At 40.3% G+C, this 24,341-nt stretch overlaps 1 protein-coding gene across 2 annotated transcripts in view; it reads left to right on the plus strand.

Moving 5' to 3' along the window:
- SERINC5 (serine incorporator 5) overlaps window positions 1-23,742 on the plus strand; it is a 37,205-nt gene extending 13,463 nt beyond the window's left edge. The window contains exons 2-12 of one of the 2 annotated variants that reach the window (XM_053407828.1): window positions 258-425; window positions 4,446-4,624; window positions 6,473-6,555; window positions 10,263-10,356; window positions 11,315-11,526; window positions 12,809-12,904; window positions 14,158-14,284; window positions 15,777-15,843; window positions 18,622-18,661; window positions 21,387-21,531; window positions 22,335-23,742. In XM_053407828.1, the coding sequence (XP_053263803.1) occupies window positions 258-425; window positions 4,446-4,624; window positions 6,473-6,555; window positions 10,263-10,356; window positions 11,315-11,526; window positions 12,809-12,904; window positions 14,158-14,284; window positions 15,777-15,843; window positions 18,622-18,661; window positions 21,387-21,531; window positions 22,335-22,482 (1,359 nt within the window). In that variant the 3' untranslated portion in view covers window positions 22,483-23,742. Of the gene's footprint in view, window positions 1-257; window positions 426-4,445; window positions 4,625-6,472; window positions 6,556-10,262; window positions 10,357-11,314; window positions 11,527-12,808; window positions 12,905-14,157; window positions 14,285-15,776; window positions 15,844-18,621; window positions 18,662-21,383; window positions 21,532-22,334 lie in introns of both variants that reach the window. The other variant, XM_053407827.1, reaches the window with a different exon arrangement.
- The last annotated feature ends 599 nt before the right edge of the window (window positions 23,743-24,341 follow it).

A 24,341-nucleotide genomic window follows, 5' to 3' on the forward strand; every position in this document is an offset into this window, starting at 1 on the left:
ATAAACAAAGAGGATAGGAAAACCTTGTTTCCATCTCTAATCAAGTGGGGTGGAGGGGAGAGTTTCAAAGTCTAGTTGCACTAGCAATTAGGTTTTCTCTCCCATTCCACCATATGCAGTATTGGAATCTTTCATAGCTTTTGGTGCATCTATTAAAAACATCTCTCTGGATTATAGTAAATGATCAATGAGCTGTGTTCGCTGATGTAAAAATTATAACAATGTTAACCTTTTTTATTATTATTGATTTCCTCTAGTTGGCCTGCTGTTGTGGCACTGCTCCGTGTTCACTCTGCTGCAAATGCTGCCCAAAGATAAAGCAATCCACTAGCACCCGCTTTATGTATGCACTGTACTTCATCTTGGTGACTCTCATCTGTTGCATCATGATGTCGGAGACGGTAGCAAAAGAAATGAAAGCACATGTAAGTAACTGGGTTTTTTAAGGAAGGAGAGGGCAGGTGCTGATATCGGTTGTTAAATGGAATGAAGATGACTGTGTCATTTCCAGTAAAAAGCACGTGTTAAACTTGACTCTTGACAGAGGTTTGGGTGGAGAAACTATCATTTGCATGATCTATGTTCCAAATTAGCATTAAAATGTTTAGTGTGTTTTTATTTGTTTTTTAAATCCCACTACTGTCCTAAGAATGTTAAAGGCTCGTTGTCTGTTGATTTCATCCTGTGTTTTGCTTTGAAAACTGAGAAGTAGGAAGAGCCAGGAGGAGTAGGAAGGGACAGTACAAAGGGTAATTGTTTGTATGAAGGCAAAAGATTACGGCTCTCTGAAACTTGAGTGTTTGGCAGATTTAAAAGAGAGAACACAAGTGACTCAAGCAGGTCCTTTGTTGGAACTCTTAGCCTCTTTCTCGTGCTCTAATGCTCTGCAGCAACGTGTAGAAAACTCAAGGGCCTCTCAAGTTTATTGTGTAGTAGAACAGATCCAGAAGCAATAATTGCTCTTCTGCAGAGAGGAATACTGAATTCTGGTTTTCTCACTCCTTTTTCCATCTCCATCCTGATTTTAATGCAACTGCTGTTCCCATTCATTCAGTTGGAAAATGATTGCATTATTAGATTGCCTGCCAGTTACAGACAGCTCTGACACATGCACCCTGCATATGAAGGATTGACATAACCATGGGGGTGAATCTCTAGTCTGCAGACAATACAGTTCATACAAATACCAGCACTGCAGTTTTCCTCATGCTTGTCTGAAAGGAAGGCTCACAGATAAACATTTGATTACAATTCAGGCATCGTTGCAAGAAGCATGGCAGATGTCAGTGAGGTAGGGATGGGGAGAGAGAAGCCTGAAAACTCTGCAGAGGTATTTTCTTTTGATGTTTGCTGCCTGTACAGTGGTACCTTGGGTTACAGACGCTTTGGGTTACAGACGCTTCGGGCTACAAACTCCGCTAACCAGGAAGTGTTGCTCCAGGTTAAGAACTTTGCCCCAGGATAAGAACGGAAATTGCGCGCCAGCGGCACATCGGCAGCAGGAGGCCCCATTAGCAAAAGCGCACCTCAGGTTAAGAACCGTTTCAGGTTAAGAACGGACTTCTGGAACAAATTAAGTTCTTAACCCAAGGTACCACTGTAGAAGAAACAAATACTGTACTGCTGCCATTGTTCTATACAGAGCTGGGACAAAAGTGACCTGATTGCATAAGCAACCCTATTTGCAGGTGTGTTTGCGAAGCAGAGAGAACAAGAAGGACACCACAGAATCTGCCTTTCAGTTTCAGTGGCATTGCCACTTGATCAGGATTGGGGGGCTGGCCTTCAGCAGGGAGTTATGAGTAGTTGTGACAGCTCCCTTTTGACTCTTCACGCCTCCTTCTGACTTGATTTTGTTTGCTTAGTTTTCTGCAGTCTCCAGACTTGGCTAACCTCTAGTGTGGGGTCTTGATCTAGCCACCATAAGCAATTTTTTTCTGCCCCCTTCCCACAAAAGAACCCACTATTCATGGCAAAAAATTATTAAGAAAAATAAAAGCAGACACAGCGCTGAATTCAGTGGAGCTCAGCATCCCGATGGGGATATAAGTTGCTCTCTCCCCAGTCATATTGATCATATGATCAGAGAGAAGGCAATAATTACCCCTCTTTAGCTGTTCTTCACAGATTAGGAGAGTCTCTCTCTCCCCCCCCCACCTCCTGCTCTTCTGTGGGAAGAGAAGGAGAGGTATTTCGGCCCAGGAGGGTTGACCCAGGATTTGTGCAGTCCTTGGATCAAAAAAAGTTGGCCACCCCTAGCATAAGCAGTTCTTCTTAGTGTTCATCACTACATATTGGTACGGAAAACACCAGGCTAGGGCAGCTACAGTATTCTGGTCTGATTTTTATAAATGAAAGTGTTTGCTGTTTCAAGACTGATGTTCTGGAAAATGTTTATTAAATGTTTCCAGACCTTAACAAAACAGTGTGGAGTAACATGCTTCCTCAGCAGTTTAGCAAAGGACTGATAATGTTGGCCAAGTTTGTAGAGACTTCATTCTTTAGTTGCCAAACTGCCTTCTTTTTATAGACTTCCATCCTCAGTTTTGTAATTGCTTTAATTCACCCCTCAGTGGAAGTGGCCTTAGACTTTCATCAGTCAAAGCAGTCATTTGATGGTGATACATGATTTATAGGTTTTCTGCCCTTTATGTTTTCTAGACAAAGCCCAGAGTCCAAATTTTGTGGTTTTGCTAGCCCTACAACTGAGTGGAGATTTGAACCTGGCACTCTCTAGCCCTGGTTAGACACTCAAAGGTCTCATCCACACTTAGCTTTTGCCCCTTGCTTTATAGGCAGAGGTCCATGCTTTACTGGTCTGTGTCCAATAGCTCTGCCCTTCCCTGCTCCGGCCGCCATTTCCCCCCCAAAAAACCTGCTCTTTAACTCTGAATCAGAACAAATGGCAATTTGGTTTTTCTGTGCATTTCCATTTGCTCTGATTCAGCAGTAAAGAGTGGTATTTCATGGGGAAAGTGTTTGGGCATAAAGAAAGTGCACTCCGACAGGGAATGACAAAGTGTGGACCTGTGTCTAGAAATGTGGCACAAAAGCAAGTCTGGATGAGCCTACATATTACACCACTGTAATTCTGAATTCGGAGCTTATTTTATGGCTCTTTGGATCATGGACAAGGTTTGGAGCTATTAGCATAAGCAAATGGAAGTATTTCCTATATCTCAGAATAATTATATTATGTTCCTACCAGGCATAGTCTACATCTTGCATATTTTCCCTTATCCAGAGACCGTTTAATTTAAAATATTTTTCTATACGTTGTTTTCTTCCAACTCTGCAAGCTGGGTTTAGCCTTGGAAGAGGTTCTTGGAGAGTTGGCTCTGTTCATAAGAGGCAAAAGGGAGTGTTAATGGTGTTCTGTTCAGCTGTGATAAAAAGTTCAGTTAGTCCACACACATGAGGATATAGAGAGGCCTTTATTTTATTGTAAATGCTTGTATTTGTATATCAGTGCTTCTATTTTCAGGCTGCCTTGGTTGTGAAGGGGTGGGAACCAGTCTTCATAGGGGACACAGCTGAAGTATAGAGCTTCAGATCAGAAGCTTGCTTTGTAAGATGTGTTTTCTGAGCACAACTCCACATTCGTGTGGTGAGCTTGAGACCAGAATGCGTAGCTGGCTGTTCTTTTTCCATGAGCGAAAGCACGGCCACAAAAGCAAATATTGAGTAAACGAGAGCAGGAATTTTCCCCACCTTTCTGGTATTTTATTTCTGTAACAGCTTTGTAACCAATAAGCATTTCATTCTGTTGGGAGTTGTTGGGGTTTTTTTGGGTGGGGATACTTTTTCTGTTGTAAAATAATTTTTAAAAATATTTTATTCTTACTACTGTATATTGTTGTGAGCTCTCTTGGTATTATCAATGAAAGGCGATACAGAAATGTTTCAAACAAGTTAACTAAACAACACTAAATTACAAGTGAGCAGCCTGTGACCCTCCAAATGCCACTGAATTCCATCAGCCTAAACCAGCATGAAGAATGGTGAGAGATGACAGGAGCTGAATCTAGCAATATCTGAAAGGTCACAAGTTTCCTACCTGGATTTGTTCAGGATCATCCATGTAGCACTAAAATATGGTTTAGTGTTACAAGTGATCATGGTCAATCTTTCTGGCATGTTGTTAATGAATACCTTTTTTGGAAAATACAATTATTCCACAAAAGAACATGTAACTTAATTTCTAAATAAAGAATTGGCATATCTCAACATTTCTCTCCCAAAACATCTTATAGCACTGCTATAATGCACAGATTGGAGTTTTGTTTGAAATTCTGATCCTCTGGCAAATGTCTGAAGGTAAATTTAAGCAGAATTCTGGGTTGGCAACTCCGGTCGCATCGCCTAATGAACTGAAAGTCTCTTGAACTGGGTGTCGTTGTTTTCATACCACGTATATCTAAATTTGTTTTACTGTTCTGTTTCAGATTCCCTTTTATGGCACGCTATGCCAACATATTCAGGCAGGTGATTCATGTGAGAAGCTGGTGGGGTACTCTGCAGTTTATCGAGTGAGCTTTGGAATGGCCTGCTTCTTCTTCATCTTCTTCTTACTCACCATCAAAATCAACAATAGCAAAAGTTGCCGTGCATACATGCACAATGGGTAAGCCAAGTGTCTTTGTTTTGCACTAATTTAAACACTCACTATTCTAAGCTGCTGGATTTCTTCACAATCTAAATATGTAGTGCTTAGTGCTTTTTTACCATCCCTGTTTATTATTATTATTTTATTTATTAAACTTATTAATTGCTTGTCACTCAAAGCTCTCCAAGCAACTTAGATGCAATATATTAATACCATAGGGAGAAAGGGGAGTGGGAATAATATAATACTATAATATTTCATATAACATAACATCCATGGGGAAATAAATATACCAGCGATATGCTACTATATATATGGCTTAATGATATGCAGTTAATAAGCAAAGAAAGAATCTTACCCACTAATTTAGATGATGATGATTATTATTATTATTATATTAATACCCCACCCATCTGGCTGGGTTTTCCCAACCACTCTGGGTGACTCCTAACAGAATATTAAAAACACAATAAAACATCAAACTTCCCTAAACAAGGCTGCCTTCAGATGTCTTCTAAAAGTCAGATAGTTGTTTCTTTCCTTGACATCTGATGGGAGGGCACTCCACAGGGTGGGCGCCACTACTGAGAAGGCCCTCTGCCTGGTTCCCTGCAACCTCAATTCTCACAGTGAGGGAACCTCCAGAAGGCCCTCGGAGCTGGACCTCAGGGTCTGGGCTGAATGGGCTAATCTCAACCTCCCCCTAGTCCAAAAATCATTCACATCAAGCCAACATTTCCCCCCATTTAACCTCCCCACCCAGAAGTCTGGTGTCAAGGCCAGCTATTACAAGTCAGGGGTGGGTGGGTCCAGTATCCTCCCTGGATGGCCCCGTGTCTCCTCTTCCTTCAGGGGGAGCAGAGAAAAGCAGGAAGATAGTTACAAATGTTTTATGAGCTTTGCACTTTACCCAGCTACCGCTCCTCTCCTGCTGAAAGCTCTTTGCGGCTTTGCCATTTTTTAAAGAAACCCTGAGCATATTCATAGCACTGAATAAACAATACTAGCAGAAATTCCTTTTCCAGTGCTATATATACCCACCTCTCCTCCTCCTATGTTTGCATGGATTTCTTTGCTGACTTCTTGTCATTTTCATTAGATCACACACACACCATTCTTAAAGCATTAAAAAAAACCCTAAACGTATTTAAAGTGCACACAAGGTGGATAGTCAAGTCTGAATGAGTCACAGGATGGATAGTCAAGTCTGAATGAGTGTGTTCATAGTGATGAGGACTCTTTCCTTGTTTTATTTTGCTATCCTGTGCAATTGTGTGCCACCTTTTACAGTGCAATAGCTGTGGTGTCTTTTGGTTTGTTTGTGCTTATTTCAGATCCTATGGTACATTGCAAAAAATAGCAGCCACACAGTTAATAGGGAATATACTGTTTTTACTGTCTCTTTCTAAACCCCATCTTGATGGAACTCATATACGTTCTCTCTTCAGACACAGCCGCAATGGCTATGTTCCATCTTCCACTGTCAGACTAATATGTCTCTGAATACCAGTTGCTGGGAAGCACAAGTTGGTAGAGTGTTCTTGCACTCAAGTCCTGCTATGGGGCTTCCCATAGTTGGCTGGCCACTGTGAGAACAGGATGCTGGACCAGTGAGCCATTGGCCTGATCCAGTAGGGCTCTTTTTAAATCCTTTGAACTGGGGAGCGTAGCAGAAGAAACACAAGAACAAGTGAGAAACCAGCCGATTTCTTTTTCATTTCCTTGTATTTATAAGGAGAGGTGATATTGCTTAAGTTACCTCCGCCCCTCTTCATACAGGTTAATAAACAATGAACCTAGAATGGGTTATCTGATTTTCACAGCTTAAGTAAATTAAATTCTCTGTGTTTGTTTTTTCCTCTTCAGATTTTGGTTCATTAAACTTCTAGTCTTGGCCGCCATGTGCTCAGGAGCCTTTTTCATTCCCGACCAGGATACCTTTCTTAAAGGTACTAACTTTAAAAGAATGGCGTGTGTTTTCTCTTCATCTATTACAAGGATGGTGAACCTGTGGCCTTCTTGATGTTACTGGACTCCAGCTTCCAGGACCTCCAGCAAGCATGGCCAGTGTTTCAGGATGGTGATGGTTGGAGTCTAGGGAGCTTCTTCTAGGAGGCACTGGTCCTCTATCTCTGATCCACTGAGTATCAATTGATAGCAGATAACCAGAGATGCTAAGGACACGGGTGGCACTGTGGGTTAAACTACAGAGCCTAGGGCTTGCTGATCAGAAGGTCAGTGGTTCGAATCCCCGCAACGGGGTGAGCTCCCGTTGCTTGGTCCCTGCTCCTGCCAACCTAGCAGTTCGAAAGCACATCAAAGTGCAAGCAGATAAATAGGTACCACTCCGGTGGGAAGGTAAACGGCGTTTCCGTGCGCTGCTCTGGTTCTCCAGAAGCGGCTTAGTCATGCTGGCCACTTGACCCAGAAGCTGTACGCCGGCTCCCTCGGCCAATAAAGCGAGATGAACGGCGCAACCCCAGAGTCGTCCGCAACTGGACCTAATGGTCAGGGGTCCCTTTACCTTTAACCAGAGATGCTAAATTAGTTATGGATGACATCTGTCACAGTCCTTTTGAGGGAGAGTGAGAAACAGCTGAAGCATGGTGCTGTGTTTTCTCACCTGCTCGACTTTTGGAAGAGATAAGCAGGAGCAGAGTGACAGGAATAGGGACTGGATGTCCACGCTGCAGATGCAAGACAGACAAGGAGAGTGTTTGTGTGAAATGTAAGAGTCTGGACAGGAGCATATGAAGTTAGGCTCATGCACTATTATACCACTTTAACAGTCATGGCTCCCCCTGTCCTAGGATTCTTTGGAGGAAAGCAATGACTGTTAAAGTGGTACCAGAGTCCATTAAATGTATGATGTGGCTGTGACCAGAATTCCTTTCAAGGTGGTGCCTGAGAAACAGGCCTGCAAGCCTACCAGCAACTTGTGCAAAAATAAAAAAGCCAAACTCTAAAAGGCCTAACTATACAATAATTCATTAACCACATCTGCATCTTTTAAAATGATATATGGCAGCAGGAGTGGGGAGAAAACCTGATTCACGCTAGAACCCAGTGGAGGAGAATTTGTCTAATGTATTTTAATGTATATTTAATATTTTGTTGAAAGTCACCCAGAGTGGCTGGGGAAACCCAGCCAGATGTGTGGGGTATAAATAACAAATTATTATTATTATTATTATTATTATTATTATTATTATTATTATTATTGACTCTCCCGCACCAAAATAAAGCAGCAGTTTGTCACAGTAGGGAAGCTGCAATTGATGCCGATAACATCTTTCAGGGCAGTTGAGTTGGAACTTTGAATTGTGAGTGCAGCAAAGAGGGATAAGGTTAGCCTCCCTCTAACCCCAGCCATGCTTCCCATAACTCCCTTGAAACTGCAAGTGCAAACTGCATGTTTAACATAGCAAATAAGTTTTGCTTATCCCTCCTCCTTCAGAAAAATACCATGTTGAGCACTTGAAGCTGCAGGATACTCCTTCTCTCCTTAACTTAAAGTGCCATACATCGGGGCTACACAAATACAGCATTTATCCACTTCATTCATAATGTGTGGGTGGTTGTTTATTATAAGAGGCAGAAAACCTTTCATCACTTTATTGCTGTTTGAAAATATGGTTGATCCCCCCCCCCCCCAACGTGTTAGGTGCATATTTTCAAGCAGCAAAACTCCCAATGAATGCAGGAGCAATGACTCACTATGGAATGTGAAAGACCTTGTTGGTATGTCAAGCCTGATATGATTAGCTCAGTCTAAGCATATTAGTACAGCTGGACTGCATCGCTTGCAGTAGTCAGTGATTTGTTCTGTTCTTCATGTGGAACAATTAAACCAAACTGCATTTGATCTTGTGCTGCTAAAAGTCAGCAGCAATTTCAGTTAAAGTCTCCCACAATTTCATTAGTTTCCAAATTGACAATGTCTAGTAGTGCAAAATTAGATTTCTTGCAGAGCTTTCATTTCATTATTGTAAGATCCTGTCTATGAACAGCAGTTCTTATCAATTAAGATTATTTGTTGTTTGTCAGAAATGCTGGCAGATGGCAATCTCCAAATCCTCTAGGTCTAGGAGGAGAATAATGCATGATGTAGAATATCCCAAGGCTTTAGAGATAAGAAGGTGCTTTTATTAACTAGTTTAGGCTGTAAGCACTCACACATGCAATTGCAGGATGTCTAATTAATTGTCCATAAAATGAGACACTTTTTGAAAAATCAAGACATGAAGAAGGACAACTTTGAAGTCTGCAGCTCCATTCCCATTCACTTCCTTGCTTTTTCAGTCCACTAACTGGAGAGAAACCAGTCATGTTGGCGGAGCACATGTTACCAGGCCTTGTAATGAAGCTTAGCTGCACTGAGCATTCTCAATGGAGTAACACACAGCCCTGTCTTGCAGCCACTTTTGCATGCTTTTGTATGTGCCTATAATTTAATTGGCTCTTTGATTTGAATACTTTTTAAAATGTGAGGACCTAAGCTGCATTGCTGAGATTTTGTGCGTGGTTTGCACAGAAAACAGTTGCTGATTAGATTGTCCCCACATATAATTTATATATTGAACAAAATGTTAATGTTGGTTTGCACTTCTCTTTCATTAAAAATATGCTGTGCGTGGTTTTGGAGGGCTAAGGAACAGTGTGAATACAATTATGAATCTGCCCTTTTGGTGGGAATACAGTAAACGCATCTAAATTTGAATCTGGGGGTAAACATCTGGTTTCAACCACAAACTGCTGTTTGGGGTTGTCTTATAAAGGCCCTTTGGGGCTCTTATGCTCCACTTTCTTTCGGTTCTAAGTATAGAAAGTCTAAATAAAGGTTCTTAAGTATACAGTTTTGTATGTGCTACCCAATATAGTTTTAATTCTGGGTAGCTCTGCAAGAGAAATATTTTGCTGTTGAGTTGCCTTATTTTGAGTAATATTTATATCCTCTATTGTGCTTATATGTCTTTTAAATAAAACTTTTTAAATGTAATATTTATTAAAGATTAAATGTAATATTTATTTATTTTAAAAGCATTTCCAAATAACTTAATCTCTAAATGGTATACAAAGATCCAACATAAAAACAGTTGTAACATAAAAAAATAAAAATAAAACAGTACTTGTTTCCTACTTTGTTACATTGTTTTTAAATGGAAGCATTGTAATCTCAGTTTTGAGAATTACGGTAGTTGCAAAATGTTTTAAAATCCTCAGAATTTTAGATCTGATGCTGCTTTATCCAACCAAACGATGCACATGCTGCTCTTCATGAAGTAGTGATTGCAGTCATATTGCAGTGTTAAAAATGCAAAATGGTCTGGAACATGGATCGGGGAGCCTGGGACTGTCTGGTGCTGCTGGACTCCAACTCCCATAATCTCTTGCAATTGGTCATGCTGCCTGAAACGAGTAGGAGCTGGAGTCCAGCAACATCAGACCACAGTTTTCCCATTCTTAGGCTAGTTGACAGAATCTTGGACCATCAGAAATCTGCCAGATACAATTTTGGAGTGCACTTTTTGTGAACCACTTTCTTTCGGATTTTTGCCATGAATTCATTGCTTTTAAAAAAAGAACCTGTATAGTGAATAAAATAATTCATTTATCTGAGTCAAAACTGACAATGCAACTCTTTACTGTCCTACAGCATGGCGTTATGTAGGTGCTGCAGGAGGGTTCCTCTTTATCCTCATTCAACTCATCCTGCTTGTAGAATTTGCCCACAAATGGAATAAGAACTGGTATGTATCTTGCACATGCATGCATTTGTCTGAGTTTTTATGTTGCCTTGAATAGCAACTGTGATCAAATTTAGCATTTGTATCAGGCATTCTCATATTATATCTTTTAGAGTGCTTCTTTCTTATCCATGCTGCTTCCTTTATTCCTGACTTTGGGGTTTGGGTTTTTTTTGGTCTTTCACTTACTATTTATTACAAGCTGCTTCTTTGAGTGACTATCACAGTTTTTATCGCTGCAGAAAACTTTCACATGCATGGTGCAACAGTGCCTTCATTAGTCTTTTTCATTCCACAAACGTTAGAAATGCATGAACTTCGGAAGAGAAAGAAATGTAAACCTCTTGAGATTTCTGCATGATACTCAAATGCTGGGGGGGGCAGTATTTGCCTCTCTGAGGAGTCCTCAGCCCTTGTACGTTCTGACAATTGGTTGCTTCGTTGATGTGCACATTGGGTGTGTTGGTCCTGCGGGTGAGTGATTTTCACCTCCCCTACAAAAAAAGCTCAACAACTCTGGGCAATTTCCCCCCATTTTCTCAATTTGGAGTCCCCAAAAAAGAGGGGGCATCTTATATGGTAGTTTTTATGCTTCCTGATAGATCCTGTTCTGTTTCATTCTGCTAGACCCAAATTCATTTTCATGGAACCAAGCACTGACTTTTCTAGCCTTGAAGGTTCATCCTATAGCTGGTCACAATTTACTGTATTATAATCCCTCCAGACATGCATAGACCATATCAGTTTGTGAATCCTGTATGCAGTAGGCCATGCTCACTTCAAATAATTAAGGCATGGCTTGTTCTTCTTTAGAAATGTCCATTGTATTAAACAATATAAATACAGCAAATTTTCCCCATAATGAACTATCCTCATGAGCATACCTCTTGACAGTGAATCCATAGAATTCATTTGCTTTCCCTTCAGCTAAATACATGCTGCCCTTTTCTTTCCCCAACAGGACATCTGGCACAAGGCACAATAAGCTCTGGTATGGCTCCTTAGCTCTCGTGACTCTCATTTTGTACTCCGTCGCTGTTGGAGCTCTGATTGTGATGGCTGTCTTTTACACACGTGCCGATGGCTGCAATTTTAACAAGATCCTGCTTGGAGTCAATGGCGGCTTGTGCTTGCTTATTTCAATGATAGCCATCTCGCCCTGTGTCCAAAACCGTAAGCAAGCTCTTTTGGTCTGGTATTACTGTAACTGGAACTACTGTTGATTTCCTTGGCCGTAACTGAACCTCAATAGTAGAATTATGCCTGCGTTTTGGGACTTGTCTGTTTGTCACTGTCTCTGACCCAGCAGCTGAATTTCTGTTGTGTAAAATAATCTGCCAGCGCCCACTGTCAATTCTGACAGCCCATTTGTATAAGCCTGCTGTATAGCCCCATCAGGTCACAGCACTGCTGTGGCTTACCTGCATGCATCAATTTGTCGTATGTATTGAGAGGAAGGACTGTAGCTTAGTTGCAGAGCACATCCTTGGCATGCAGAGGATCCCTAGATTCCTGGCATCTCCAGTTAAAAAAGGATCGGATAGCAGATGCTGTTACATGCATATTTCTGAGAACCACTGCCATGCTGGACTAGAGGAATGAATAGGCAGCCTTCTAGAGGAATCTCTTTATTATTACTACTACTAATGGGTTGGAGCCAGACTAACAGCAGAATCCAAACCCAAGATCCACCAGGATGTGCAAGCTTAGAGTAGGCAGATCTTGGAGTGATGGAGTAACACTCTCAACCCAGCTGAACTGGAGCTAATCTGACTCAGCTGGCAGAATCTACACTGGTGTAAAATCCCCATAAAAGTTCATTCTTGGGGTGAGCCAAGGAGAGACTTAAGCCAACCTCTGTCAGCAGAACTTAGAGCACCAAAAAGGTTGGTGTAAATCAAACTCAGTTTTAAAGGTTTGTTTTCCTTTTACCAGACTTAGGCTGCCTCAGCTCTGCTTCTGAACAAAATTTGGAATAGGGATAATTTACGCCATCTTAATTTAAGCCAGGATAAATTTTGCCAGCTTCCTGTCCTTAGAATTACTTATAATAGACTCATTGAAATCAGTGAGACTTAAGTTAGTGATAGTTTCACAGAGGTTTTAAGTTCAATGCTCCTCTTGGCCATTTATGTCTTCTAAGACTTGCTTATCCACTTGAGTCTTTAATATCAACCCTTTGGTGAGAGAAAACATTCAGAGATGTAAATGAGTTAGGGTAACTCTGAATCCCCCTTTTGACAGACCAGCTATGAGAGCAAATTGTAACGTGACTTTTACTTGCCACTTTTGGAAAAATCTAATTCTAAAAATAAAATAAAAAGCGCAGTAGGAATTAGTGGGTTAGATCCAAAGCTTTTGTTAAAAAAGAAAAGATACATTTCCATTCTCTAAAAGCTTTTCAAAAATGTATTAAAACAATTATTATTAATAATATTCCTTTTTTTAACTTTAGGTCAGCCACATTCTGGCTTGCTGCAATCAGGCATTATCAGCTGCTATGTCATGTATCTCACCTTTTCATCTCTTTCAAGCAAACCACCAGAAACTAGTAAGTTTAGTTTGGATCGGGAATTATATGTGCATTTACACCAATGGCAATAATAAAGGTCTTTGCTTCACTTATTAGTATACTGTTGTAGTATTCATATCAGGACATGAATCTATCCTATATAGTTCAGGCTATGCAAGCCTTAGGGACGCAGGTGGCGCTGTGGGTTAAACCACAGAGCCTAGAACTTGCCGATCAGAAGGTTGGTTGTTTGAATCCCTGCAACAGGGTGAACTCCCATTGCTCGGTCCCTGCTCCTGCCAACCTAGCAGTTCAAAAAGCACATCAAAGTGCAAGTAGATAAATAGGTACCACTCCAGCAGGAAGGTAAACGGTGTTTCCATGCGCTGCTCTGGTTCGCCAGAAGCAGCTTCATCATGTTAGCCACATGACCCGGAAGCCGTACGCCGGCTCCCTCGGCCAATAAAGCGAGATGAGCGCCGCAACCCCACAGTCAGCCATGACTGGACCTAATGGTCAGGGGTCCCTTTACCTTTATGCCAGCCTTGCCTAGCCTGGTCCACTATAACTCTCATCATCTCTGATAATTGGCCCTGTTGGATGAAGCTGAAGGAAACTGTAGGCTTAACTATCTGGAAGGCACCAGGCTGGGGAAGATTAATATATATATATATTAGCTTCAGCTGACACATAGAAGGTAGAGTTTTCTTCTGTTTTATTTCCAGCAATTACAAAAAATATATGAAATACTTTAATGTTTTGTTTGGAAAATGTTATATGATTACTATAGGGGGGTTTATTTTTAGAATATGATGTGTCACTAACTGAAAAAAATGAGAAAGTATGTTTTGGGGGTGTAGAGCAGGGATGGGAAACCTATGACCTTCTAGGTGTTGTTGGACTCCAACTGCCATCAGCCCCAATCAGCATGGCCATTGGTTAGGGATGATGGGAATTGTAGTCCAGCAACATCTGGAACGCTGCAGTTTCCCACCCATGGTGCAGAGTGTAATAGCTGGTTATTGGGGTGAGTGGGGGTAAGTGATGCTTTTCAGACCTTGCCATTTAGTCGTAATGGCATGAATAAAAGTGAAGAATGAATGAATGAATGAATGAAGCAAACTGTAAAATAGAAAAGAACAACAGCAAGTTTAGCCTTTTCAGTAGTATACTGTGTTTCATTATGGATCATATAGATTTTATTAATTTAAAAATACAGTATTAGGATGTATCAAATCATATAACTGAAACATAAAATGAGCCATGCTAATTGTGAATATTTTTTTTTTAAGTCCTAGATGAGAATCAGAAGAACATCACGATCTGTGTACCTGAATTTAGCCAGGGGCTACAAACGGATGAAAACTTGGTGACTGGACTGGGTACTGCCATCCTGTTCTGCTGCATTTTATATTCTTGGTATGTCTTGAGTTGCAGTTGTAATGAAGTATTCAAGTAACTGAATAGAATTAGAAAACTTGCATCAGTCTACTTTATTTGGCCCTACAATCGGCAGGAGATGTCTTACTGATGGTGCTGTCACTGGGTGCTGCCCAGTTTGTGCTGACCCATAGCAGGGCCTTCCTGGTGATGGTTCCCCATTTGTTGAATATCCCCCTTCCCCACTGTGAAATGCATCTTTCCATTGTGGTTAACATTAAAACATTCCTGTTCACCCAGGCATCTGATAGTTGATTGTTCCTGGCAATCTTAACTGGTTTTAAATACTTTTAAATGTTCTTAATGGTTTTAGTTGTTTTTATCTAATTGTCTTGTTTTGCTTTGTTGTTTCCTATCACAAGTTTCTCTGGGAAGGATTGAGGGGCAGAAATTTAACTAATAAACACTTCTGAGGGAGGTAGCAGTTATTATTTGGCACCATTTCAACATACAGTTTGATGTCTGCTAAATGTAAATTGGAGTGTGTAAATTATGAAGCTACTATATAAGCGAACAGGGCAGGGACTCCCCATCTATATGCTTGGTTCAGTACAGAGGTACCATCCTAAAGAGATGATGATACAATCTTTGTAGTTTAATTAGAGTCCATTGATGCCATATTATTGCTGGTATTCTAATAGAAATTATGGTACTAGAGTCAAAATGTTTACACAGTGCATAGAGATCCATCATACCAGTATTATGTAATCTTCCTAATAGTGTTTCTCTAGTACAACATGTACATTTTTTCCTTGCCTTGATGTAAGAAGGCATTTACATACTGTTTCTCTCAAAGAACATGAATGAGTGAAATAGGCTCTAAAGTAGTACAAAACCTGTAAAACTGAAGTTTCCTCCCACTAGAGTGGTCTTTACAAAATCTGAATGGTATGTCCTTTTGGTGTGTAGTATGTTGATTTTGAAGAAACACTAAACTGGTAAAATATCTGTCCCCTTCATCTCGAAACCTCTAGTGGAAGATTGATTAAACCTAAGTTAGAGTATGTCTGCCGTGCTCATTCATATACAGATACAGGTTTTTACTGGGGCTGTGCACCAGATTCAGCTGGTCCAAACCAAATTAGACCAATTTTGGGGTATCTGGTTTTGGGTTGGACCACCTGGAGCAATGCAGAGCTATCAGGAGGTGAAGCATTGGGTGCAAAGACTGCAGAGGTCTGTTTTGCCAGTGTGTTCCTTGTTTTCTCTAATGTCTGGCAAACTATTAGGAAACACCATTTCTGCAGAGGTTTCTGGTTGCAGCAGGAGTCTATCTTCCCCAAAGGGTCAACTTCTATTAAACAATCCTTTTGGAGCTATTTGGCCTCCTCTGTTCCACTGAATTCATTTGGGACTGGTGCCTTCCAGAAATTATTCAACCTATTGTTAGAAAAGATGTCTCTTCAGCAAGGCTGCTTCTAAGAATGACGCATTCCCACTGATTAATTTCTGCTTTCCTGTTTGTGTCTAGCTTGACCTCAACAACGCGTGCAAGCTCTGAAGCCCTGAGAGGAATATATGCCACACCGGAAACTGAAGTGAGTTAACATTTTTCTTTGTTCTGCAGTATGTCTCTTTCTGCCAAGTCCATGCACTCTCTCATGGAAAGTTCCATATGCTCCACACACACACATTTGCAGTTTCCTCATTAGCATTTACAAGATACTAGGTACAAGCATAACACATTCTTGTTCTGTGCAAAAACTCAGGGCTGTTTCAATATTATTGTAGAACACGATCGAATGTTGGCATTGTGGTGGTCACATTGAAGAAACTGCAAACTATACCTGTCTTTGCTCTGCAAGATGTTTTTAAGCTTTGGTACTTGAGCTTTCTCCTCATAAATCACTGATATCAAGCTCTTGTTATCTTTTAAGAACTGTAGCCCCCACAAATACAACCTGCTCCCCAAGTTCTCTCATGTGGCTAAAAGCTCCCAGGTTTATTTGCCTGGATCTCGCTGAAAAAGTCTCACTTGCTCAAACTTACTGTTCTTACCTTTAGAGCTGCTACCTTGGTGGTGTGATATCCCTCCCACTAAAGAAAAATCTTCTGCATAGCCAAACTTCCACATTACAGTGGTAACACATGTATGCAAATGTCAGTCATGTGGTTTGACCAGATTTTGTGTTTAGTTCTTATGCCAGTGTATAAGCAGTTGTGTAAGTTTCTAGGAGTTTCTGGTACTTAGCTGAAAATATGTTCAGGCAGTGCTGATCTCCAGTTGGAGACAGGAACCTGAATTCAACTGGTTATGCACAGGCTTAAGGAGAGTCATCTACACACAAAATTGCATATTTGCTTTGTTGTAATTGCACCTTCTTTTTAAAAAGTTTGTTGTGCAATTCAAACAACTGAGGCTCATCTGGCAAATAAACATACCTTCAGAAAGTATAAACAATGAGAGGGGGGAATCCTGTGTGCTTCAAAGTATGGGAGCTGCCTAGTCCTTGCTCCCCCATACACACACAGAAGTGTGGTAGGGGGAGTGAGTGAAAATTGTTTTATAGCACGATCTGTCTACAGAAACTTGATTCATTACATAGTTCATAGGATTTATGCACTAGTTCATTTTTAATGTGTGGCATGTTTCACTGGAACCACCTGTGGAGCAGCAATTAATGTATTTTTTAAAAGGGAATAATCTGAAGTGACAAAACTGGTCCAGTGTTCATTGTGGCGATGTCAATTCTATACAGTAGCTGGTCCACAATGTCACATTATAGCATAGTTTTTAACACAAGTAGTGTGCTGGTGCACATTGCTCAAATGTTCCGAGTTACTCCTCCCCTACTAACCCTTTCCTGCACTGGGCAGGCTGGTTACATGTGAACTAGCACTTAGGGTTTGTTTCCCTCAAACAAGCCATGATTGGAAAGCCGAGGTTCGCTTTAAAATAAACTGTGGTTTAATGTGACTTGTGAACCAGTTCAGCATGCCAGATGTTCCCAGTGTAGATCAAATATGTTTGGAGTGACCAACATCCTCTGATCCTTATTAAACATGTAGTGCAAAAATCTCAGGTTTGTTGTGCTAATAGAAGTTCTGAAAGCATTTAAAGTTAGAATAGTTTCAGATGGCAGCCAAAGTACAGTACTTCAAAGAAATGACAGCTCCTTGTGTGGGGCTTTGGCAGAAATGTAGCTGGCTTAGTTCTTGCCATCGCTATGCTGCCAGTTTTGTTCTAGCTAGTTCGTTTGGCCTAGCAGCAGCCTGAAACGTTGGCCATGTGATTTAGCCCGCCTGTCACTTGCAAGCAGCACTGTCAGGGAGTGCTCTTAAGTGTGTTGATTCTCCTTTTGCTGAGTGAGAGACAACACAGATGGATTCTGTCTGGGACGAGAGTCCAAGCTGCATGAGAGAGCTCTGAACCGCTGTACTAAAGTGGAGCATAATAGAATTACTTTTAGATCATTTGCTCTTAAAGAATGCTACAAGAACCATTGCATAGTAACATAAAGAAAAGGGTAGCAGCAGGCAGCTTATTGTGCGCTTCATTCTTCCCCATGACAGAAGGGCTTTTGTCTCCTGATTAGAAATGTAAACATAATTCTTCAGCTGCATCTGTTTAATAGGAAGCCTTTCTTGCATCTAAACTATAGACTGTTACCCACATTATGGAGAGCTCTTGGCATGCATGGCAACATTGCTAATTGGATCTCTCAAGAATTTGCAAGGCTTGAATGTCTGGTAAATCTAACCATATATGTTGCCGTCTTAGGCAACTGGAAGGCAAAAACAAGAGCAATTATCAAAAGTGTTTTAAATTTAAAACTCTAACGGTTATGGAAGCAATGCACAGAACTGAATTCCTACCTCAATAGCATTCAATGAAAGTATTTTGCCTGTGTCTGTGTCAGACTTAAGCATTCAACCATGTGGTCAAAGGAAAATATTTTTTTTATGTAGGTTAATGGCAAATAAAGCAACATTCCTGTGCTGCCTGGAAAAATAATAATTTGTTTAAAATATCACAATGTGGTGCTTTTTGCATTTTTAAAGAATTGTGTTTCTCAGTGTACCTCTTTTGCCCAATCTCAGGAGAAATTCAAAATACTCACTTTTTAACTATTTCATTATACTGTTTTGCTTTCAAAAATCTGTGCATTTACCATAACATTTGTATGTGTAATTTTTTTTCTATATGAATTCTTGGTTTCCTGCCATCATCATTACTGAAGTCTTGCTAAATAGTCTAAGTAGTCTAAATTTTTGTTGTTGTTGTTTTGATTGAAAGCTCCTCATATTTCTGCATTTTTAATTGTTTCTGTCCTGGTAAATGCAGCCTTCTCTTGTTTTCTGTATTTATGGTATAGGTGGCTCGCTGCTGTTTCTGCTGTACTCCTGCTGAAGATGGTAGGAATTCATTCTTTCATGCAACTCTACTTCCATAGTGATACATACAGTAGTACCTCGGGTTAAGTACTTAATTTGTTCTGGAGGTCCTGTTCTTAACCTGAGGTACCACTTTAGCTAATGGGGCCTCCCGCTGCCACCACATGATTTCTGTTCTCATCCTGAAGCAAAGTTCTTAACCTGAGGTACTATTTCTGGGTTAGTGGAGTCTGTAACCTGAAGCATATGTAACCTGAAGTGTATGTAACCCAAGGTACCACTGTACTACCTTGAAAAGGGGAGTGGGCTGCTTGTGTTTGTAGACCACTTCTTACCTTTTTGTGTAGTTTGGGGTTTTTTTTACATTGGAATGGACATTTCTCCCTAACTAGCGCATGCTTTCTCTTGTGAGGTGAGGGATGCAAGAATAGATAGGAAAGCTGTGGGGGCAGGGCATCCATTTCTCTGCCCCTCTTTGATGCATAGAGGCAGTTCAGTAAGAGGTAGTCAAAGTGTTTTCCCTGATGCACTCTGAGAACTTTCTGCACTTAGTAAATGGCAACAGCCAAACGATCCTTGGAATAGGAAGAGAGAAGTTGTGTGCGATTTTCCCAGTAAACCCAAGAATGCCGGCGCTACAAATAGCTGTGTGACATGTTATGCTCAGAGTTAAAGGCTGTATACTCCAGATGTTGGCATAGGGCAACACTGTAAGAAACCTTAAATGCATGTAAAACACTTGTAAAGCCAAAGACACATAGATATTATGGAACACTTTCTATCGAAACGCATTCCATCTTCTCAAAGTGTAGGTTATTTTTGTTTTACTTTTTAGATTTCACTGTGGTGTGTGGGGAAAGTAGATATGTATAACTACAGGGAAGAGAGTCGTGCAACTTAAAATAACAGTTACAAGCACAGGGATGTTAATTACAGGCACTGCTTTTCAAAGAGAGAGAACATCTGTGGATGGAAAATGGCATAGTTCTTTTCTTGCTTATGTTTTGGTGTGGTGCATATAGTAAGAGATTCAACTCCTGTTTTGACTTGTTTCAAACCATACTCATTCTAGCATAGCTTGCTCTGCTCCCAAATAGTTCTATCTCCCAGTGATTCATGCTGGAGAGTGGGAAAAGGACGAGTACATTACAGCTGCCCCATCCAGTTTGGTTGCAAACGTCACTTTTTTTGTTCCGCAATACTCATAGTGCGCAAGCTCTCCTGAATGGGGAACTATATATAGCGTGTGATTGTGTAAAGATGCATGACAGCTGCAGTAATTTAATTGTTTGGGAAATTCCCAACCTTGCCTTTCTGAGGAGCATGTAAGTTTGTAAGAAAAGGTTGCTTTTGTGGGCTGTGACTCATAGCTTTTGAGAGTCCCCGATAGGCACTCAAGTAGCAACAAGCCCCTCTTCCTACAGCTCCAGGCAGTGGTTTCCAGAAGTCCAGATACTAGAGTACAAAATGTGTGAAGAGCATCATTTTCCAAAGAGATTGCACTTGAATAAGTTGCAGGTTTTGCTGGCGGGGTAGGGCTTTACTCATATTGGGCCACAGATCAGAAATATTTTTTCTGGCAAAAACTGTATTTCATACATATTCTATTCATTAACTGTGCTGTTTGCATGCATTCTCTTCTCTGAAATCTGTTCTCGAGTACGAACAGTAACTTACGATGCTGTGTTGAATCTGGGAAGATGAAATGAGTACCAGGCACTGGGAGCTCTTGTCACCATAAATTGACAAATAAATGCTTCAAGCAGAGAAAGGCAATAGCTCAGTGATAGAGCAAAGCATTTGCATGCAAAAGTTCCCAGGTTCAGTTATTGTAGCCCCCCAATCAGACTGGCAAAGGCTTCCCCATTCTAGTGGAAGCCTCCCTTGGATCCTAGATCCCTCTGTTTACAACTGCAGGTCTCCGTTATTCTCAGAATATGACATTACCTCAAAATCATTTGATCTCCAGCCTGACAGCAGTGTGCCTGCCTAGCCTTCACATCAAGCTATAGACTTGGTTCTCTTTTATTTTTGCTCCCCCACACCTTATGTCTCCTCCTCAGCCTGGGTTGTGTTTACTTCACCTGTCCAGAAGTTTGAAGTTCCTACATTCCACCTTCAGTAGGGAGCTTTTACCTCCATGAGAAGCGCATGTCACACAACTGCAAGTTGCTTTGGAAAATCCACTAATGAGAGTTTTACCATTAGCTGAATGACACTGTTGGATACAAGCCAATGTAATCTTCAGTTACATTGTACAACAATGATTATTGTAGAAGACAAAGCAGACAAAATATAACAGTTACTCTCAGACAGGAAAACTGAGTCAACAGTAATAAACTCACACCTATGAGTTCATTTGAACCCAAAGCCCTGCCATAATAGAAAGTTCTTTAGTTTTATATCTTTTCATATCAGGAAGGAGCCAAACAAACATCCTCAGTCAGAACATTTCTTAAATTAAAATGCAACTTTTTCCCTTGGTTATGTTCAGTATCTTGATTCTTCTTGGCCCAGAATAACAAGGCCAGTGTCTTCCTTAGCAAAGTCCATTTTAAATAGAAGTAATTTCCCAAAGACTATAATAAGTGCTTATGGAACGCTTGTGCTTTTGTATGACCTGAAAGATGAGTGCTCTTCCTAAAATGGCATTCTGCTTGTTTTTCAAAGTAAATGAGTAGTGTTGAAGATTTAGGCCTGAACCAAATCTTAACATTTTTCTTATATGTGTTTGGTTTCACAGCAGATGTTGAAGAGCCTGTTGGCAGAAAGAGTGGCCAGAGAGTAATTTATGATGAAAAGAAAGGGACTGTATACAGCTATGCTTATTTCCACTTTGTGTTCTTCCTGGCTTCTCTCTATGTGATGATGACGGTCACCCACTGGTTTCAGTAAGTCACATTCTTGGAGTAAAGGGTTATAGCACTGAGTGGGTATGCTACCATAGTGGCTTGGTGCTAGACAGGATATTCCTGGCTAAATCTCAGCTTACCCACAAACCTACTTTGTCTTAGTCTCACCCCTCTGATTCCCTGCTGTATGGGGCTAATAATACTGGCCTGTCTTACAAGGCTGTTGTGAAGATTAATATGTAATTGAGTAATATAAATGCAGCACCATTGTTTTGTGTTATGTGTATTTCATATCCTGTCCTTGGTGAAGTTAGCTTGTCTTGATTTGGATGGTGATAAACTTAGCTTACATTTGAACATGTCAAAGCACTGCAACACGTGAATGAAACTGTTGAACTTCTAACAAAAATATACAACTTATTAACATCAGTTTCATTTCCAGAAGACTGAAGATTAGCCAATGTGATACAGATTAAAAAATTATTAAGGAGCAGGAAATAAGTAAATTGCATGACCCAGCAGTCTAATTTCTGGCCCTGTTAAATTGGTTAAATTATTAAGCATGAGTAAGAGTGCAGTCCAAGAACCTTTTCCTGAAGTAAGCCCCATTGAATTCAGAACATTTCTGAGTAAATACCCATAGGGTTGCACTGTAGCTAGAATGAGTAAACAAAGAATAATGAAATGAACCTTGCAGAAGATGAAATTCTTTATTGAAATTGCACCTCACTTTTCTCAGCGTGGCTTCTGCAAAACAAAGTCCTGCCTTATCAGCCTTTTATAATAACAACAAATGGCTTAGCCAACTCATTTACACCCATCTCTTTTTTTTATCTTTCTAGTTATGAAAGTGCTGCAATTGAAAAATTCTTTGCTGGAACCTGGTCAATATTCTGGATTAAGATGGCCTCCTGTTGGGTGTGTGTCCTCCTCTACGTTTGGACTCTTCTGGCTCCTTTCTGCTGCCCAACTAGAGAATTCTCGGTGTGAAGCTGTTTATGGTACAAGTCCATCAGCTTAGGGAATGGCAAAACAAATCTGAGTACTAGCTATCCTAACCTTGATGTTTAGGATACTACATTAACTCTTATGAAATCACACATGTAGAGTCTGGTTTTGAAAAGTTATTTACATTACGTGAATTAAGAGAGCCTGGAGAACAAGTTTAGTTCAAAGTGGCACCTCAGTCTGGAAGTCAAAAGTGCTGGATTCTCTTAAGCCTAATTGGTGATAAGACTGATGCTGACATGTTACAGTCCTCGCAGACATTGATCCCCACTTTTTTTGTTGACAAAGAAACCAAACCCGTAGATTACAAAATTACAAAATGGAACTTAAAACTTCACTGGGATGAAGATGTTGTCAGGGGTGGGAACGACATCAGCTTGAGGGGTTTTTTTTCTCTATTAGATGCTCTTAGTAAATTATTGGAAATGTAGATTGTGGGTGAAAAGGATTTGTGGGTATAGAAATATTTATTTATGCTATAAAATGAAAGGCATCTTTATGAATCACTGGGTGACATGATGTAGAATATGAAAACCTGAATGGGATGCAAGACACTGTAAAGGTTGGTGCAATTGAAAGTTGTTATGAGTCACTCTGGGAGTGAATGCATCTAATGAAATATTCAGAACAGAAGCAGTGAGCAACAAAATACAAATCTGCCTATAGCTAGCCTAGTAAGTCTGGAGAATTTCCCTTTTTTTGCAGGGGTTGTTAAGAGTCTACAATGTGTAAACCTATTTAAAACTGTGATCTAATACAGTTTAAAAAATCAGGTAAATACTTATATTGTAAAGTAGCCGTACCCTGAAAAATAATTGGGAATGTTCAGAATTTGTTTACAGCAGTTTCTTTTTAAAAATAATAATAATCCATCACTTTTTTGATCCCAGATTTCATCCCTAAATACATTTTGATGTGATTATTTTATATCAATTATGGATAGAGGATTACAAGGAGACAAAGCAAATTTAACTCATTGTAATATCAGCGGTCTAACTTCTATTTCCCATGCATACCAAAGTCCGCTTAGTGAGTCTTTCTTTACTAGGATCAGAACTAACTTTTTGCAAGCCCTTATATGTGAGTGGAGTAATGTTGCAAGATAAAACTATTGGGTCATAACTATTTAGTGCACAAAGCCTGCAATCCTATACACACCTGGAAGTAAGAGCCATATAATAAAATAGGACTAGATTCTGAGTAACCATGCCTCAAATTGTGCTGTGTACTATTTTAATCATGAACGAAAGGCATGATTCGTTTTAATGTTAATGCATGCCAATGTCTCCGATGAAAATTAATGGCAGTAATTTAAGTAGTAACATTCTGCTAACTGTGAAGCTAGCTGTGGTATCTCAACTGCCATGTTCCAGTAAGTTGTTTTGTTTAAAAAAGCAAATCAATGTAGTTTAATTGTTAAAACAAAAGGTGCATGAGTAGTGGTTGTGTGGCCCACCTAGGAAATGCTCTAATGCTTTGGCTGTTGTATTAACTGCAACAGCGGCTTTTGCTTAATATTTCCTGATAATTGGAGATGGCAGCCATCTGTCATTGACAGAGGAGTGCTGCTTTTCAGAGTAATGAAGACTCCTTAAACTTCAATTCCAAGGTTTGAACCAACAGATATGGTCACTTTTCCTGCTTTATCTTGCTTAATTAGGTAGTGTCAGCGCTGCCCAAGGTCCCAGCTCACACAAGACCAACGCTGCTTCTTGCTCAAGTTTAAAAGTCTTTATTGAAGTTCAGTCTCATTTCCAGACGCGCAGCGCGCAACGCTACATCTATCCATCAGACCGTAGAAGTCCCATCTGAATCTCCTCCCCCCTGACACCAGCTTAAGA

This window comes from Podarcis raffonei, chromosome 11 (genome assembly GCF_027172205.1).
Source record: "Podarcis raffonei isolate rPodRaf1 chromosome 11, rPodRaf1.pri, whole genome shotgun sequence".
In the NCBI taxonomy this organism is placed as follows: domain Eukaryota; kingdom Metazoa; phylum Chordata; class Lepidosauria; order Squamata; family Lacertidae; genus Podarcis; species Podarcis raffonei.